Source organism: Lynx canadensis, chromosome F1, assembly GCF_007474595.2.
Source record: "Lynx canadensis isolate LIC74 chromosome F1, mLynCan4.pri.v2, whole genome shotgun sequence".
NCBI lineage: Eukaryota > Metazoa > Chordata > Mammalia > Carnivora > Felidae > Lynx > Lynx canadensis.
In genome coordinates, this window is record NC_044319.2 from 10,272,187 (window position 1) to 10,290,181 (window position 17,995).

The following is a 17,995-nucleotide window of genomic DNA, read 5'->3' on the forward strand; positions in this document are numbered from 1 at the left end:
TGACTGCACTTGGAGACTCTGGACCCGTCACTTTGAGGAATGTCTTCCTATGTAGCTTCTGCAACGTTTCCTCATGATTAGATTCGGGTTATGCACTTTGGGCAAGAATATCACAGAAGTGATGGTATGTTCCTATTGTATCCCATCAGGTAGCATGTGATATCAGTTTGCCCCACTGTTGGTCGTGTTTACTTTGATCACTTGATTAATATGGTGTCTGTTACGGTTGTTCGCTGTAAAGGTGCTTTCTCCCCTTTGTAATTTTTTTTTATTTTTTTTAACATTTTTTTAAATTTATTTTTGAGACAGAGAGAGACAGAGCATGAACGGGGGAGGGGCAGAGAGAGAGAGGGAGACACAGAACCGGAAGCAGGCTCCAGGCTCTGAGCCATCAGCCCAGAGCCCGACGCGGGGCTCGAACTCACGGACCGCGAGATCGTGACCTGAGCCGAAGTCGGACGCTTAACCGACTGAGCCACCCAGGCGCCCCTCTCCCCCTTTGTAATTAATGAGCAACTTGTAGGGGCGATCTTTTTAAATCATGTAAAATCCCATTCCTCATCTCATTTTTCCCCACCGGATTTAACACCCCTTAATGTTTCTCACCTGGAATTATAGCTACGATGATTGTCACACGGCAGTTTTCTTCTAAACTTTGTTTTACATTTCTTCATTGGTATTGTGCGGTAAAGAACCTTCTCTTCTCCCACTTGTTTGTTTATATCAGTTTAGACCTATGAACTTCTTTTATTTTTTTTTTTTAAGTTTATTTGGAGAAAGAGAAAGAGCGGGGGGAGGGGGAGAGAGAGAATCCCAAGCAGGCTGTATGCTCAGCACAGAACCCGGCGTGGGGCTCGAACTCACGACCATGAGATCGTGACCTAAGCCGATACTCCTGTAAGCGGGCTTCGGTGTCCTTTTAGTGTCTCTCTGTCATTCATTGAGAACTTCCATATTTTCTGTCAAAACAACAAGTTCCAGGCTCATCTTGTTCTTCATCTGCCCCAGCCCTGTCATCACCCATTTTCTGTGTTCCTTTAGTGGAGAATGGTATTTAGAAACCAAGACCTGGGCTCTGGGTGCACTGATTGCTACCGGGGTGTCACTGCTCCTACGCTCTCTCAGTGGCTCAAACTAAGAAATAGATGCATGTGTGTATATGCATTGCTATTTACAGCTATCTACAGGCTGAAAGCCATGACTTCACACCATTACCTCCCATTCCAATCCAGCACCAGAGTTCATTCTAGTCCAGTCTAGCTCATTCTAGTCCCCCCACGCCACCCCTTGCATATTCGTACCTCCCTTCACCATCAGTGAGAAACTTCTCTCCCACTGGCTTCGATATATCAACTTATTTGCTCGACTTCCCTGTGTAGCCAATCTCCTGACCCCCAAAGGGCCAATCGAAAGCCTTCCTCATGAGGTCTCCGATCCCTGCTGACGGTTCTCCACACACTTCGACGTCTTCCCTATGGCTCCATTGCTACCCTGCTGCCTTCCTCCTCAATTGACCTTCCACACATGAAATACGGCTACGGTCTTCCGCTGGGAAACCCTCCATGGCCACGCCGTAAACACATAAAAACCCCAAGTCTTTATGCTTTCCTCTCAACGTTTTCAACTCCTCAAGGATAGTCACCTGCGGCAGAATGAGTTGTTTTGTTTTTGCCACATTCCCTGAACTGAGGGCTGAAAGATCTATTTTTTTAAAGTTAATTATTTGCAGTCATGCAAGAATATTTGTTGGGTTCCTTGCTCTTAATTTTTTTTAAAGCTTTAGTTACTTAAGCAATCTCTACACCCCATGTGGGGCTCGAACTCATGACCCCGAGGTCAAGAGGTGTATGCCCTTCCAACCCAGCCATCCAGGTGCCCCTTCCTGCTCTTCATTTTAAAAATAGACCATCAGCAGTACGCTGTGGCCGCTTACTAAGAGCTGACTGAATGAATGAGCTCTTGACAAGTCTGTTCAAAAATTAAGTTACTGCCTAACTTCTCATGGCCTTCAAGGATCTTTTCTCCCAGTGGGTCTTTTCTCCCCTTGGAGACCTATCTATGGAAAAGGCTTTGTCTTCGATTCAAAGACAAAGATTCTACTAATCGGCTTCACTTATTCGTTTGTCCACTCACTCACCAAATATCTGTTGAGGGCCTGCCATGTGCGTCCGGCTGCCCGTGGTGATACGGGCTCCTCTTTGGGATCCCTGCCCTGGCTGTGTCTCTACTGCTCCCTGTTCTTCATCCTGCCCTGGCCTTTATTTACTGCTTGGCTGGTTCAGACTGCAAGGCTGTGTGAAGGGGGCGTGGGAGAAAGTAAAGGAAGTGGGTCCTGATGAGACAGCCAGCCCCCCAGAGAGGGAGGGGAACCACCCCCTCCGAGCCACTTTCCCTTCCCCTTAGGCTGTCAGCTTCTCCCAGCCCATAGGGCAGCAAGTCACAACCCCAGGTGACCCAGCAAAAACAGAGGGTTTACCGGCGGGCTATCGCGACTCTGGCTTCTGGGGATCTTCTGGAGGGGCAGGAGGGGCAGAAGGGGGGCACACCCCCCACCCCTACTCATGGCTGCTGAAACTGAGCTCAGAGCGGTCGCTCCCCCCGACCCCTCTCTCCCCATTTTCCATTCCTGCCTCCAGTGAAGGTCTCTGCCTAGGGCCCAAAGCTGCAGCAGCTTTCTACTCTGCAGATCTTGAGACCCCGGAGCATGGCAGAGGCCGAGTTTGTTCGCACTGTGGGCTATGGGTTCTCACTGGGCAAGGGAAGGCCTGGGGCAGGGCGTGGGGTGCAGCTGCAAGTTACCTTGGGTGACTGAGATGCTATCTGGGCCTAACGGTTTCCTTTGGGTAGGCACTTCCGTCCTTCTGTTTTGAAGCCAGAAACCTGTGCTGGGGCAGTCCCCTCGGCTCCCTTTCTGAGCCGAAAGGAAGGGTGACAACATGGAGGCAGAAAGAGGCGCCATGAGTCAGGGTTAGAAGACATGGTAAGAAACTATGTACCTGTCACCAGCTCAGCCATGCTCCTTTAAAAGGAAGAAAGGAAGGGGCGCTGAGAGCGGCTCAGTCGTTAGGCGTCCGATTTCAGATCAGGTCATGATCTCATGGTTGATGAGTTCGAGCCCCGCATCAGGCTCTGGGCTGACCGCTCTAGAGCCTGGAGCCCGCTTCGGATTCTGTGTCTCCCTCTGTCTGTCCCTCTGCTGCTTGCACTCTGTCTCTCACATCGTCTGAAAAAATAAATAAACATTAAAAAAAAATTTTTTTTTAAAAGGAAGAAAGGAAAACAATCACAGCCACAAGTATGCATTGGAAGGTACCAGGAAATTTCCTTTCCTGCTGCCAGTCCTGCCCTAGAGTCCTCACATCTGTAGCTGCGTGGCTGAAATGGGGAGGGGACCCTTTCCTTGGGCCCCAGAATGCCCTGCTCTAAATAAAAGAAAGATCTGGTCCCTACCGATTGGAGCTTGTACACAAAGTGAAACATTGTAAAAAATAGCTACTCTTCTCAGAGTGACTACTAAACTGTACAGATTGAGGAAACCGGGGATCAGAGAGGTCAAGTGACCTGTCCAAGGAAACTCAGCAAGAAAGTAGCAGAGCTAGAATACAACCCTCAATCTGTTTCTGAAATCAAGGTCTTTGCCCCCGTTGTCCCATTCAGTTTGATGAACTAGAAAATACTGCGGCATTCGGGCTGTTAGTGTTTTAGAAAGTCAGGCTTTAGAAGGTTCTACGATAGGAAGAAGGTCATGTTTCTAAGACTGGTACCCAAAGCAGCAATCCAAGGGCCTGAAAGCCCCCGGGGTGGTGTTGGGATGAACAGCAGAGTCAGCGCAGCTCTCCCTAGTGTGAGCAAACTCTCAACTTGTTTCCTTTATGGGATTCTCCGTAAATTTCCCTTCACAGGGCCCGCTGCCTCTGAAGAGGGCCCTCCCTGTCCCGGGTGCCCTGGGTGAGGCCTTGGGCATGGGGGCAGGACAGGAGGCCTCCCTCCCTGCCAGCCAATCCCCCCCCCCCCATAATCCCTGCACCCATGTCCCCTCTTCTCTCTGTCCTGGGAGGAGGGATCCAGAAGGGGCACCTGGGGCCGGTGGCCAGTATACAAGCTGTTAGCAGATTCCAGGTCCCACATCCCTCCGGTGTGGCCTCCTCATCTTCCAGCCTCTTGGCTGCCCAGAGGGCTGGGACAGCGCTGGGGGAGGGCTGCTATGCTGGGTCTTCTGGGAATCGGATGTTCAGGATCTTGGCCTTTACTCTATTAAACACGAAGGGGAAAAGGCCCTTTAGCAAGCAGCTTGTGGGAGCTGAAATTCCCACAGAATCCAATGCATCAGTCTAATCAGGGGAAAAGAAAAAGATTTCACGCCACAGGGAACCTGAAAATCTTTGCTTGGATTTCTTGTCCTTCCTCCCCAACCCCCCCCCCCACCCCCACCCCCACCCCCACCCCCACCCCCACCCCCACCCCGCCCTATACACAGATGAGAGACGGATAGATTGATAGCGGTTTCCTGAAAATGTGACCGTGCACGTGGAAAAGAAAGGCGATGAAAATAGGAAAGGTGGTCCTGTCGGTGCCACACTGAGCGTTGCCACAGCTCCCGTCTGGGGCCATGAGAGAGCACAGACGCCTCCACAGTCCTCTCGCTCCCACGCCAGAACGCCAGGAAACCCAGGTATGACATGAATGCAATAATTTAAAAAAAAAAAAAAAAGGACGAAAGCAACAAGGATGCACGTAAAAGAAACAGAAAAGAGGGGAGAGGAAAGGAATAGAAGAACAACTTTAACTTTTAGAGCCAGAAAAAGGCATGTGAAAGGAGGGCGAGGTTGAAAAGGGCTGGGACCCGGGCAGAGACCGGGGTCCGGCGGAAACTTCGCCAGGAAGAGGGGCCAGGCGGTTGTCCCATCCCCATGTTTGGGCAGATTAATGGAGTCGCGGCTCCCTCGCCCGAGTCCTGCCCTGGGAGGGGACAGTATCTGTTTAGATTTGCGTCTAAATTTAAACCCTGATCGCCGGCCTCCCTCCCCCGCTCCCCACCCCTTCCCCCCTCCCCCCACCCCCGGCCTCCCCCCTCCCTCGTGCTCTCGCGCAGGGCCGGGCCGCCCGCAGTCCCGAGCGAGGCAGCCGGCGCGCCGCCGCCCCCTTGCCCTGCGCGCCGCAGCCCCGGCCCGGCGGGCGCGGGGAGCCGAGCGGACAGCGAGCGCGGCCGCCGCGGAGCCGGCACCTGGAGGCCATGGAGGTAAAGCCCCGGGCGCAGGGCTGGGGGCGCGGGGCCGCGGCCGCCCCCCAGGGGAGGGTGGACGCGCCCCGGAGCGCCCCGCGCTCCCTGGGAGACACCCCCCCCCGGGGCGGCGGGGGGACCCGAGAGGGAGCGCGCGGAGTGGGGGGGTGGGGGAGGTCGAAGGTCCCGTCCGGGGGCTCCAGGTGTGGGGTGTGGACCTCCCGGCTTCAGAATCCGAGAGTGCGGTGCAGCCGACTGCGTAAACGGGCGAACGCGTGGGCGAACACTCGCACGGAAGCCGAAGCCCCCGAATCTGCAGAGAGGCCGGGTACTGAAAAGGGAAACAGAACAGGCGACGCGAGGCACTTCTGTGCCCGGCTGTGGGCTTCCCTTTTCCACTGCAGACTGGCCTCTTCCAGAGAGTCCTCTTGCTTGTCAAGCCCCAGTCTGTCGCACGTCCTTTCAGAACTTTCCGGGAAGCTCCCGTCGTGGGCGGTGAAATGGCACCGCTTCTGATACACGCGCGAGTCCCCTGCGTGTCCCCGCCGTCTGAGGTGTGCCGGCCGCGTGTGGGGGGCGCACCCCGGGGGAGGCTCTCCGCGGCTCCCTTCTGCGCGTGGGTCTTTCCTGGCGCCGTTCCGGCCTCAGTGGGGTCCAGGCGCCGCTGTCCTGCGCAGGAATGCCCGCTGGATTCCCCGGTCCCTCCCTTGGCCACATTTGGAGGCGTCCGTAGATTTCCCCCTTGAAATGGAGACCTGACCTTCAGCCCTCAGCCGATCTTAGCAGGACAGGGCTTTCGAAAACGATGAAAGGAGAAGGTGCAAATGTTATGTGGCTTCTAAGGTGATTCCCACCCACATTCACCGCTGGAAGTGCGCCTGCCAGGGGTGCCACTCCCACCCATGTTCAAAACGAAAACTGTTCCTCCTGAGCCTGGCAGCGACAATCAACTCACAGACAGTCTTCTCTCTTCCCAGCTCCAGGCTCTGTGCAGGAGCCCTGGGCGGCTGTCCTAAGCTAGACTCTCTGCTGGGCCTGCCTCTGTGACTTCTCTGAAGGGCTGTGGGTCTGTATGGAGCGGGCATCCCGCATTCAGGCATGCAGCTCGACCGGTTGTCTTCAGGGAACAGGGATCATCTTCAGGGAGCCTGCAGAGTGTGGGTTGGACCCTCCGTAGAAGCATTTGCAAGTCAGGGAAATTCAGGCAGATCAGGGCTGCAGAAGGGTGGCCGGGAACTCTCCGCCAAGCTCAGCAGGTGGTGTTCACAGTCGGCCTCGGGAATCTCTCCGGCGATGCGGCCTCAGGGCAGATCAGGGCAGATCAGGGCCGAGGAGGGAGACAGCCCCTGGGGCGCCTGGGTGGTCAGGCCGGGTGAATGAAAGCTCCTAGAGAAGTTGCTTGAGAAGTGGGTTCCCTCAGGGGCACCTGGGTGGCTCAGTCAACTTCCACTCAGGTCGCGATTTCACGGTTCGTGAGTTCGAGCCCCGTGTCAAGCTCTGTGCAGACAGCTCAGAGCCTGGAGCCCTCTGTGGCTGTAATTCTGTGTCTCCCTCTCTCTCTCTGCCCCTCACCTACTCGTGCTCTGTCTCTGTCTCTCTCTCTCTCTCAAAAATAAATAGACACAGGGGCGCCTGGGTGGCGCAGTCGGTTAAGCGTCCGACTTCAGCCAGGTCACGATCTCGCGGTCCGTGAGTTCGAGCCCCGCGTCGGGCTCTGGGCTGATGGCTCAGAGCCTGGAGCCTGTTTCCGATTCTGTGTCTCCCTCTCTCTCTGCCCCTCCCCCGTTCATGCTCTGTCTCTCTCTGTCCCAAAAATAAATAAACGTTGAAAAAAAAAAAATTTAAAAAAAAAAAAAATAAATAAATAAATAGACATTAAAAATGTTAAAAAAGTGGGTTCCCTCCTCTGGGAGAGTACAGGGGGCCTCAGGCCCTAGGCTAGAGGTTCAATATGATGTAGGACCTGGCTCATTTCTCGCAGAAATGGATTGGGGATAAGAGCAAAGCACGCTTTAGGCTTAAAAGCATGTTGCCGCTTGAGGGCCAAATGCGTGTGTGAACTTTGTTCTGGGAAGAGATAGAGGGACTCCTTCCACAGAGGCACTCTCTTCTCCCTCAGCTGAGGAAGGAATGGTGTGTGGGGAGGGGCGGGGGGGGGGGAGGCCCTGAAATTCTCACCTGAGCAACTTCCTGTGTGGCTTGGGGCCGGTGTTGGGGGGGGAGCCCCCCTCTCTGTGCCCCACCTCCCGGCTCCAGAGATGCGTAGTGTAGTTACTGACGGGGGAATCTCACCAAGATGGGGGGTGTGGGGGTGAGGGGGGATGAGAGGAATTGCTCAGCTAGCCAGGAAGTCTGTCAATGTGCCCTGCTTTTGAAGTTTCTTTGTCGAAAAGACTGAAAAAAGAACTTGGACTGCGGGCCCTGGAAAAGGAAGTAAAGAGGAAACTGAGAGACTGGGGAAGTGACAGTTCTGAACCAGGAAGTAAACTTTTTATGGGGGGTCATGGTATGCAGGAGTGGGGTTTGGGAACTCCTGCCAACTCGCAGAGTAAAACCCTCTTTTGAGAGATGAGAGTCCCTTTTGAGCTTGAAGGCACCACTATACTTGGGGAGAAACTGAGTTATATTAGCTGCATTAGGAATTCAAGTCAGACCAACAGGGCTGACTCAACATTCATTCTCTAGAACCCACTTGCCTATTAGAAGTCTTTGGCGAATCTTTTCTTTTTTTAAGTCACTGTTCCCATTATCGACAGTCTCAGTCATTACTTCAGCCCTCATTAAGCCCTCTGGAATAAACAAGATAAAGATGGGTTTTAAAAGCTCACACACAGTCCGGTAGGGGAGATGGGACTTACTAGACCCCGTCGTGGACGCAATTTTCAGATGGGTGAATGCCAAATGAATGACTACTGCAGATCATAAGTGCTACAGTATTCCGATATTTCGAGGTGAGACTTGACAGAAGCCTTGAAAGCAGGGTGGGTGGTGAGGAGGAGAAGGCATAAGGAATGGGTACAGGGAGAACATGCCAGCTTTGTTCAGGAAAGTAGGCCAGTTGGCTGGAGAGGAAGGTAGGGAAGCAGTGAGAGAGAAAAAAAAAAAATGAAAGTAATAAGATAAAAACCACAGGGCCTCCAAGTATAGTGGATGCTGGCCAAGTGGGTGAGTGGGAGCTGGAATCCAAGCCATCTGGAGGAAGGGGTTACTTTTTCTTCACACAAAGTCGCCTTGTCTCGCTGTGCCCCCAAGGGGTGCCTTTTTCTAATTCAGACAGAGGCCAGCTGCAGGCCTCAAAGGCCAGGTAGTGGATGGCCCCGGGTTCTGCTCCCTGGACAGTAGGAAACTGCCGGGCATTTAGCAAGATGGCGGCCCAGAAGTTGCAGGGATGAGTTGGCAGAAATGCCAGTTCATTGAGTGAGCAGGGGAAGTAGGCTGAGAAGCTTCTCTGAGGGTCCACGCCCAGAGTCTGACTTCGAGAGACAAAAAGGATGGAAACGATGCGATGCAGGAGCGAAGACCCCGTGTTGAAGGAGAAATGAGAATTGACGTCTGTGTGTGAGCTCAGTTAGCACAGTGCCTAGAAGTATAATCATCTCATTTCTCAAGAGAAGTTTGCTTGGGAAATGAATTAACAGCAACAGGGAACTCCTTGACCTCTCTGTCCACGGCTCCAGTGTCTCCGCCTTGGGAAGCCTTCCCAGGTGCCCCCAGGGTCGTTGACCTCGCTCTCAGAGCACTTTGTTCAAGCTGCATTAGAGTCCTAGGCCGACTTGGAACTGCCTGCCCACCTGGCCCTCTCCCTGGAAGGCCCAACAGACCGTAAATGGTTTTTGAACGAGGAAATAAATAAATGGTTGATGATGGGAGAGAGATCGGATTTTGTAATTTAATCTTATTTGTTTTAATTTATTTATTTTTTTACATTTATTTATTTTTGAGAGACAGAGACAGACTATGAGCAGGGGAGAGGCAGAGAGAGAGAGAGAGGGAGACACAGAATCGGAAGCAGGCTCCAGGCTCCGAGCTGTCAGTGCAGATCCCGACACGGGGCTCGAACTCACAAACCGCGAGATCATGACCTGAACCGACGTCGGACGCCTAACTGCCTGAGCCACCCAGGCGCCCCAATGGGACTTTTTTTTTTTTAAAGCAAGGTTCAGGTATATCGGTTTTGAGATGCCCAGCACTCCATGAGAAATACAGGCCTCCCAAGATGCAAATGCGATTCATTTTTAGAAGAGATCATAGGTGACATCACTGTGGATAGGAGCCTAGAACAGAGAATTATATAGTAAAGAAAGAGCTGGAGACTTAGGACATCTACGTTAAATTAATATCCTTAGTTGTTTAAATATAAGTTGCAGGCCCTATCAAATAGCCTGAGAGTGCTTGCAAAAAGTTTAATTTTTACAGACTAAATGCTTCACGTGTTCAACTAATAGTAGACACGTGAAAATTAAACTTATCTCCCACGGCCATATGTCTATTTCGTTGAACAAATGAAAGATTTAGTCTGGGACCATTAAACTTTATTGCCACTGAACAAACCATGGATTTCTAATTTAGATGGAGACAGTTAATGAGCCCTTTTCTCTGAGGCAACTCCACATCCTTCCCAGATATTCTTGGTTATTCGTCCGTTTATTCCGTATTTACTGAGCATTTATTGCATACTGGAGCTTGTGTTTGAAATGTCACCTGTGGGGCTGTCATATCTTTTATCCTTGCAGACTATCAGTAGCACGATGACGAGAGAAAGAGGGAGGTACACAGAGTGTGTGTGTACGTGTGTGTGTGCCTGTATATTTAACGTATTCCGTTTGTAACCTGCTTTTTCACTGATTTTTTTTTTTATTTCATTCAATTTTTTTTTTTTAACCACAATTTCACCAACAGCCTTTGCTGGTTTTGGACTCCCCCTCTCACTGAGCCGTATGTTGGCTGCTGGCTGGAGTTTATGGGTCATAATCAGGGACCGCATGGCCTCTGGAAGCTGGGGTTTAGCTCGGAGGACTTGTGGGCATGCCCCCATAGCCCCACATTCCTCTCTGGCTCCCAGGTGCTCTGTGGGACCCACAAAGTTACACTGGCTTCCACTTAGCTGACACCTTTCATTCAAGGGGCTGCAGTAACAGCGGGAACTTGGGGCAGTCGAACTGGAAGGGCCCAGGCCCGATCACAGGAGGGGTGAGTGTGCATTCCTGGGAGGGAGTCAGGTTTCAGAGCCTGATCCGCAGGGAGCCTCCTCTGGGCAAGGCGAGCGGTTCCGTGGGAAATCTGAACGCTGGCGGCTCAGCAGCCCGGTAATCTTATCAGGGCCACAGGGGAAAGCATTTTGGTTCCAGAGAAGTCTGAAGGCAGCCCTGCCTTCCTCTAGTATTAGTTTTAGGTTTGCAGCCAGCTTGACCAGCCCTACTCCACTCACTACAATTGAAACATCTCAAGGCTGTGGGTGGAATGAAACCATCTCTCGCTGTCCCCCCTCCGCGCCCCTTCACCCCTCTCCCCCCCCCCCCCCATCGTAAGGGAGGAAGCCGAGACACTGAGGTTGCTGTTGGACCTTTGGAAAGCCAACAGCAGTGCTTCTCTCGTCTGGGGAGGAGTGCAGCCTAAGCCTTGAGAAGTACGATCGTCACTTTCAGCACAAAAGCGATACCACTTCATGTTCGGCCTTCGGGGTATCGTACGGACATTTTTTATCTCTGTGTGCAAAAGAGGGCAAACGATACTGCGGACTCAGTGCTAGGGCGTGGTGGCCGCCATCAACCTTACTGCCCTGAGGCTCTCCAGGAGCTCACCTCCTGAATGGATCTACCTGAGTCAGACCGGCGAGGACACTGCCCTTGTACCCTGGTCGTTTGGGCAGTGAACGCCCATCTTCTTCCTTTGGGGGCCTCCTGGATACCTGTCTTCCGGGGGATTGTGGACAATGACGGCTGAGCCTGTGAGGCTCCCCTGTAAAGGCTCATTTGGATGGGTCACATCCTTTTCTGGGAGAAGGGGCTCCAGCCACTGCAATCACAGCTCCAGTGGCTCCCTGGGAAGGTGACGTGGATGTGTAGGACGTGTAGGAGACCTTTCTGAGATGCCATCAGAGCCCATCCTTAATGGATAGTGTTGGGGCCCCCAGGCTGGAAGCACTGAGAAATTCCAAACACCGGAGTCCGACATTCCAGCCAAGAAACTAAGTGTCTGCATCGCCAGACGTCCCCAGCCTTTTGTTTGGAACCTGCTTGTGCCATATCAGGACCACCCTCCTGGCCTCGGGGTAGCAATCACAGCTCTTTCCCAGACTGGATGTTCTGTAATCGATCCCTACCAATTCACAGGACACCACACCCTCGCTCTTTAATTAGGCCAGGCACTGGGGGCACAAAGATAAACGCCTCACCCCGCCCAGCCTTGCAGAACTCAGGTCTGGGGGCAGGGCGAGCACCCAACAGTGCAGAACTGAGGTTTGAGCTCCCAAGCACCCAGGAGAGGCAACGCACCTGGCCTGAATTCAGGGGGGCTTCCTGTGACAGACCGTTTCTAAGTTGAGTCTTGAGACATGAGTAGGAGTCTTGGTGCACAAAATTGGGACAAGTGTTCCAGTGAGAGGAAGTGACAAGAGCAAAGCGTTTGGTGCTCGAAACAGCGTGGTGTGCCTGGGGAACCACCTGCCGTTCGTTCCTGGAGGATAAAGCGAGATAAAGGTATTTGCAGTTGGGGGACAGGATGGGGTTACAGAGAAATGTAAGTTACAGTTCCCGCCTTAAAGGAGCTCTCTTCTATTTGGGGAAACAAGATGTACACACATGACATAACATAAAAAAAAAAAAAATTCAAGATAGTGTCTTGGTAAGTTCTCAGGTGTGTAGGAGTTCAAAGGCAGCCTCTCTAATGGGAGCCAGAGAAAACTTGCTTCCTCTGCTGGGGGATCCCCCCACAAAGGTGCAGCCTCCTGGCGGCCCTGGGGGTGCTCAGCCAGTGACGAGCGTGCTGTGCCCCAGGCCTGCACCTACACACTCTTGCTGAGGAAATCCATATGAAACGGGCTGCGGGCCCCAGGGGAATGCCTTTGGTCAGGCTCACCAGAAGTCACTCCCACGGCCCTCTTTCCTTCCCCGACAGAAAGAGGCCTCTGGGACGGGGCACCTGGGTGGCTCGCTCCGTGAAGCGTCTGACTTCGGCTCAGGTCATGATCTCACGGTTTGTGAGTTTGAGCCCCACGTCGGGCTCTGTGCCCGGAGACTGCTTCAGATGCTGTGTCTCCCTCTCTCTCTCTGCCCCTCCCCTGCTCACGCTCTGTCTCTCTCAAAAATGAATAAGCTTTAAAGAAAAAAAAGAGAAAGAAAGAAAAAAGAAAAAAGAAAGAAAGAAAGAAGAGAAAGAAAGAAGGAAAGGAAAATAAAAGAGGAAAAGAAAAGGAAAGAAAAGAAAAAGAAAAAGAAAAGAAAAAGAAAAGAAAAGAAAAGAAAAGAAAAGAAAGAAAGAAAAGAAAGAAAAGAAAAGAAAAGAAAAGAAAAAAGAAAAAAGGCTTCTGGGAACAACCAGGCTCACAAAAAACCTCCTTGTCCATTCACACCTCTACCTGCAACCCCTCTCATTCTTCCCACTGTGGCTGTTGTGGCCGCACAGCGTGTGCATGTTCTAGAAAACCAGCATTTACCTTTGGCCCAGGGCAGCACAGGGACAGGCGAGGTGGGCCCAGCAGCAGCCGAGCATGTGCATCGCCCCGGCCGGACCCAGCCACACAGCACAACAGAAACAGGAAGCTGAGCTTGTGGCTGCTGTGACGAAAGCCCAGCACCCACAGCAGAGGTCACTAAGAATTTACGTGTCACAATATGCCACCCAGGGCTTCAGGCGCCCTCGGGGCCTCCCCTGCAGACCCTTGCCCGGCACGTGAGCTAAAGGGACAGCCCTGCCAGCATGAGGGGGTGGCCCCATGTCGCACACCCTCCCTCCCCCCGCAACATACATTCCCAGGCTTTGGGTCTCTGGCTCGTCTTGCTCTTGAGGTATGTTTTGATGGATCGGGGAGAAGTTCTGAGCAACCACATCGATGTCAGTGTGGGAGTGCCTACTAAAATAGAGGTTTTGCCTAAGTTTATCTTTTTTTAGTCCTCATAAAGACCCACCACATCTGTTTTCGTCAGTGTGATCCAGTTATGTCTAGAAGGTGACGGTAGTCTGGAAGAGCCAGCCCCCCCATTGGCCCCTGTTCTTTGTCCCGCACCGGAGAGGCTCTGACCGCCCCCACAGTGCCTGTGTGCTCACGGGGAGACCACAGGCCCCTCGGCCTGGCCACTCCTTCAGCTCAGGGCCAGCATACAGTGGAGGCCAGGTGGCTAGGCCCGGGGCCTTGAAGGTCCGGCAGAGATTTACTCTGAGACCTTGCTACATATCGGAAAGATTTGCGAAAGGTTCCAGCTGTATCTCTGGGTGAAACTAGCCTAAGCGTCTGTGGCAAAAAAAAAAAAAAAAAAAAAGGAAGTTTAAATAAAAATTCAATTTTAGGGCTTAGGGTTTTGAGAGCAAGAAGGACTGTTAGCAATCTCTCCCGTTCCGTTCATTTTATTTATTTATTTTTTAATTTTTTAACCTTTATTTATTTTCAGAGAGAGAAAGAGAGAGACAGTGAATTTTCAGAGAGAGAGAGAGAGACAGTGTGAGTGGGGGAGGGGCAGACACAGGGGGAGAGAAAGAGAATCCCAAGCAGGCTTCACGCTGCCGGTGCAGAACCCAGCGCGGGGCTTGAACCCACAAAACCACAAGATCGTGACTTGATCTTGTCAGACGCTTAACCGACTGAGCCACCCAGGTGTCCCTATTCCGTCCATTTTAAACATGAGGAAACTAAACAGAAATGCTTGACCGATGGTCATGCTTAAAATCAGTTAGTGGCGGGGCACCTGGGTGGCTCAGTCGGTTAATTGACCGACTTCGGCTCAGGTCATGATCTCGCGGTCTGTGAGTTCAAGCCCCGCGTGGGGCTCTGGGCTGACAGCTCAGAGCCTGGAGCCTGCCTTCATATTCTGGGTCTCCCTCTCTCTCTCTCTGCCCTCTCCCGCTCATGCTGTCTCTCTCTGTCTCTCAAAAATAAAATAAACACTAAAAAAAAAAAAAAAAAAATCAGTTGGTGGCAAAGTCAGACCTCCGCCGAAGGACTCTGGGTGCTTGGCTCAGGAACTTCCCTTGTACGGGGCACTGCACATCCGTGTGTTGAAATCAGCTTGTAATTCCTTTCTTGCCTCCCCAGTTCTGTGTATGGTCTACGTGCAGGCAGCGGTGCTCAGTTTCCTAGGTCATACCCAGCAAGCACCATTAACTCTGGGAGGGACAGGGACAGGAACAGCTTTTACTGTCATTGTTCTAACCCAGGAGCGCAGAGATTGGGGGGGGGGGTGTGCTTGGAGGCCCAACCCCCCCAGGTGCAGTGCTATTCCTTGTTCTTCTAGTCTCCCTCGAGGGGTCTTCCTGGGAGAGCCCCTGGCCCCTGTTTCCCAGTGGTGCCCAAATCCCCTCCCCTCCCCTGAAGTGAAGTATGCGGGAGAAGAACCGGGTTCCAAGCCCCTGTGTTTTCAGGGGCGACGAATGGGAGGCCCCGAGAGCTGCCGACGCCCAGGCGACAGCAAAGCGCCCGAGTGCTGCCCACGTGGGGGTCTAGAGCCCGTGGAGATGGCAGATAGAAGAGTTTGCTGGGACTGCCACAACGTGGCTGCAAACGAGGTGGCTTAAAACAACAGGGCTGTATCCTCTGGGTTCTGGAGGCCGGATGGCTGCAATTGGTGTCCCAGGGCCACATCCCCTAACGAGGCTCAGGGGAGTCTGTTCCCCGCCTCTTCCAGCTCCTGGCAGGCGCCGGCTTCCTTGGCTTGTGGCCACTGCAGTCTTTGCCTCGCGTTCACGTTACCTTCTCCTCTGTGTGTCTCTCGTAAGGACATGTGTCATTGGATTTAGGACCCACACTGATAATCCAGGGGAATTTCCCCATCTCAGAATCAATACCCTTTTACTAAACGAGGTAACATTCCCAGGTTCCAGAGACCGTGGAGTGATCATATCTTCTTGGAGGGTGCCGTGTAGCTCACTACAGCGGGCAACTTGCTGTCCGTTCTGGGGGCAGGGGACTTGGGGATTGGCAGGGTGAATCCTTGGTTATTGCAAGCCACATTGGGACAATACCGCCTCTGTCACTGCCCTTGAGTGAATTACCAGTGAATATTTGTTGATATCTGTTGTGTGACCAATTTCCTGCCTCTCGGGTAGCAAGACCCACATCGGGGTGGATCGCAGCCACATTTCTTTCTGGTCAGAGCCACAGTTGGGAGACGAGGTCCACAGGGTGCCATGGGACATTGCCATGGAGCTATAAAGATTATCTCCCCCTGGTCTGGTCTCTTTCCAATGAGATAAGTGTGGTATTAGCTGGCTGGGAGGAGCCACTTAAGATTATCCAGGATCAACTCCACATTCAGAAAGGATTGTGCCAACAAGATGATAAAATTGCATTTTATGTGATGTCATTTGATATTCTGTTATCAACTACCTGTTCATTATTCATCCCTTTATTCACTGAGTTGGGGACATGTTTTGAGTGGCTACCAAATGGAAATTAACAAGACGCAATACCTGCTCTCAAGATCCGTAGAGTTTGGAAGTGGAGAGGGCGCAGAGATGGAAGAAATGATACAAAACAATTTGATTGGCTCTGTAAAGGCAGTGAGTAAGCAGTTTGGTGTCACACGTGATGACAGGTAATGGTCAGGACAGGCTAGTGTGTGTCTGTAAAGTGCAATTCCACAGTCTTAGCGGCTGAAGACAGCAAAGGTTTCTTTCTCTCACGCTACGTGTCGGTTAGGCGTTGGGGTGGGGGAAGGGGCGCCTGGGTGGCTCAGTCGGTTGAGCTTCCGACTTCAGCTCAGGTCATGATCTCGCGGTCCGTGAGTTTGAGCCCCGCGTCGGGCTCTGTGCTGACAGCTCAGAGACTGGAGCCTGCTTCCGATTCTGTGTCCCCCTCTCTGTCTGCCCACCCCTGCTTGTGCTCTGTCTCTCTCTGTCTTTCCAAAATGGATAAACATTAAAAAAAAAAAAAAAAAAAAAAGAGTTGGGCTGGGGGTTCTGCTCCGTGTCCTTGTCCTCCCTCTGCGACCCAGGCTGACGGAGCAACTTCCATATGGAACATTGTCAGTTGTCCTGGCAGAGGGAAGGAAAGTTCTAGAGGACTGGCACTGGCCCTGGCTCTGACCGTACAGCCACACTCAACCCCAGGAGTGGAGAAGAGCGATCCTCCCACGTGCCCCCATGTGCCGGGAATGAGAAGAGTTAGGAATGTGTCGTGAACACCATCCGTGTGCCTTGGGGTCTTACAGGACTTCCAGAGGAGACGAGATGATCCGTGAACTGGGTCTGGAAGCAAGACCGTGTCTTTCACGCTGGCAAAGGTGTGAAGCCTGGGGAAGAACACTTACCTGCGCCGCTCACGCTCATTCCCTGGGGACTTACACACCTCGTGGCTGGAGATGTTCTTCCCGATGAAAACGAAACCTGCTTCGCCAACACAAAGAATGTTTTCAGTGATTTTAATTCCCCTTCACGCTTTGGAGCGTGATTCGGAGCGGCAGATGGGTTTGGAGGGAAATTCATGGGGCCAACACACATACCCCGTTTCTGTAGGAACACGGTATCAGTGAAATGAAACATGAGCCATTAGGTGCAACTGTTTGTAGTGTTTCTCGAAGAATAAATGAGTTAGGGGCACCCGCGTGGCTCAGTCCGTTAAGCGTCAGACTCTGGCTTAGGTGGCGTTCTCACGGTTCGTGAGTTCGAGCCCCCCATCAGGCTCTGTGCTGATAGCACAGAGCCTGCAGCCTGCTTCGGGTCCTGCCTCCCTTTCTCTATTCCCCTCCCCCTCTTGCACTCTGTCTTTCTCTCAAAAATAAAATAAACATTAAAAAAAGAATAAAGAGGTTACAAGAAAAAAAAAAATAATAGAATCAAAAAGTTTCTCAAACATCTTGGCCCCGGAGCAGCCAATTCCACAGACTGTGCCACCAAGAGTCACTGCTTGCAGCCACCCTTGCTGGCTCGGAAATGCTCCCCCATAGGGAATAGGGAACCTGTGCTTTTTTTTCCCGCATGTAGTTACAAGACACGCAGAATTACAATTTTTCCCATAAGCCCTTCCTTCTGTGTCTAAGGAAGGGGTGAGTGAAAGCCTGCAAATATCACTGGAATCAGGGGGTGGAATTTGAAGGCAATGGTAGCAACAGGCCACCCTCTGCCCTCGGTTCCCCCTTGGGTTTCCTTTTCTGCGCACCGCATTTGGGACAGGACAACAGGGATGCTGTGTGGACGGGTAAACCACGAAACCTGAGTTCCGGGTCCACAGTCAGTAAGTAGCTTTAAGGTCCTGGTTGGTACCTCCGTCTGTAAAGCTTGTGCCCACTTTACCTACCTTAGAGGGTTCATTTGAGAAGGAAGTAAGATCATGTGTGATGGAAAAAAAAAAAAAATTATGAAGCTGCCTTGGAACATTAAAACATCCCATGGATATAAAGTCATGGTGGCATGGTTATTAATATTTGTTACGTGGATATTGTGAAAAATTGTAACATCCCTGAGCGTGTCTTCTGTAAGAAAGTTCTGGTGTTCTCTTTGCCTAATGGGAGGCGGCAGAGGGAGTGCAAAGAAGGGGATATTGGCGTCTGTGAACCAGAGCTAAGACTTCCCCTGAAGGCCGGAAGATGCATAAAAAAGATCCTGGTCGGGGCGCCTGGGTGGCGC

General features: G+C 52.1%; 1 protein-coding gene and 2 long non-coding RNA genes across 6 annotated transcripts in view; 1 reads left to right on the forward strand and 2 right to left on the reverse strand.

Moving 5' to 3' along the window:
- Window positions 1-812: 812 nt before the first annotated feature.
- On the reverse strand, window positions 813-3,150 carry LOC115504752. Of its 2 annotated transcripts, none has more exons than XR_003965788.1 (4): window positions 2,997-3,150; window positions 2,800-2,907; window positions 2,138-2,291; window positions 813-959 (listed from the first exon to the last, which is right to left on the reverse strand). It is a non-coding gene; the product is annotated as an uncharacterized LOC115504752 (long non-coding RNA). The 2 variants fall into 2 exon arrangements; XR_003965787.1 differs by having other exon boundaries at window positions 2,800-2,911.
- A 1,390-nt stretch (window positions 3,151-4,540) lies between these two features.
- RCSD1 (RCSD domain containing 1) overlaps window positions 4,541-17,995 on the forward strand; it is a 75,270-nt gene continuing 61,815 nt past the window's right edge. The window contains exon 1 of one of the 3 annotated variants that reach the window (XM_030301868.1): window positions 4,541-4,672. In XM_030301868.1, the coding sequence (XP_030157728.1) occupies window positions 4,610-4,672 (63 nt within the window). In that variant the 5' untranslated portion in view covers window positions 4,541-4,609. Of the gene's footprint in view, window positions 4,673-5,148; window positions 5,240-17,995 lie in introns of those variants that run through there. The other 2 variants (XM_030301865.1, XM_032591855.1) reach the window with 2 other exon arrangements.
- Window positions 9,358-12,403, reverse strand: LOC115504753. The gene is made up of 2 exons (XR_003965789.1): window positions 11,716-12,403; window positions 9,358-9,495 (listed from the first exon to the last, which is right to left on the reverse strand). It is a non-coding gene; the product is annotated as an uncharacterized LOC115504753 (long non-coding RNA).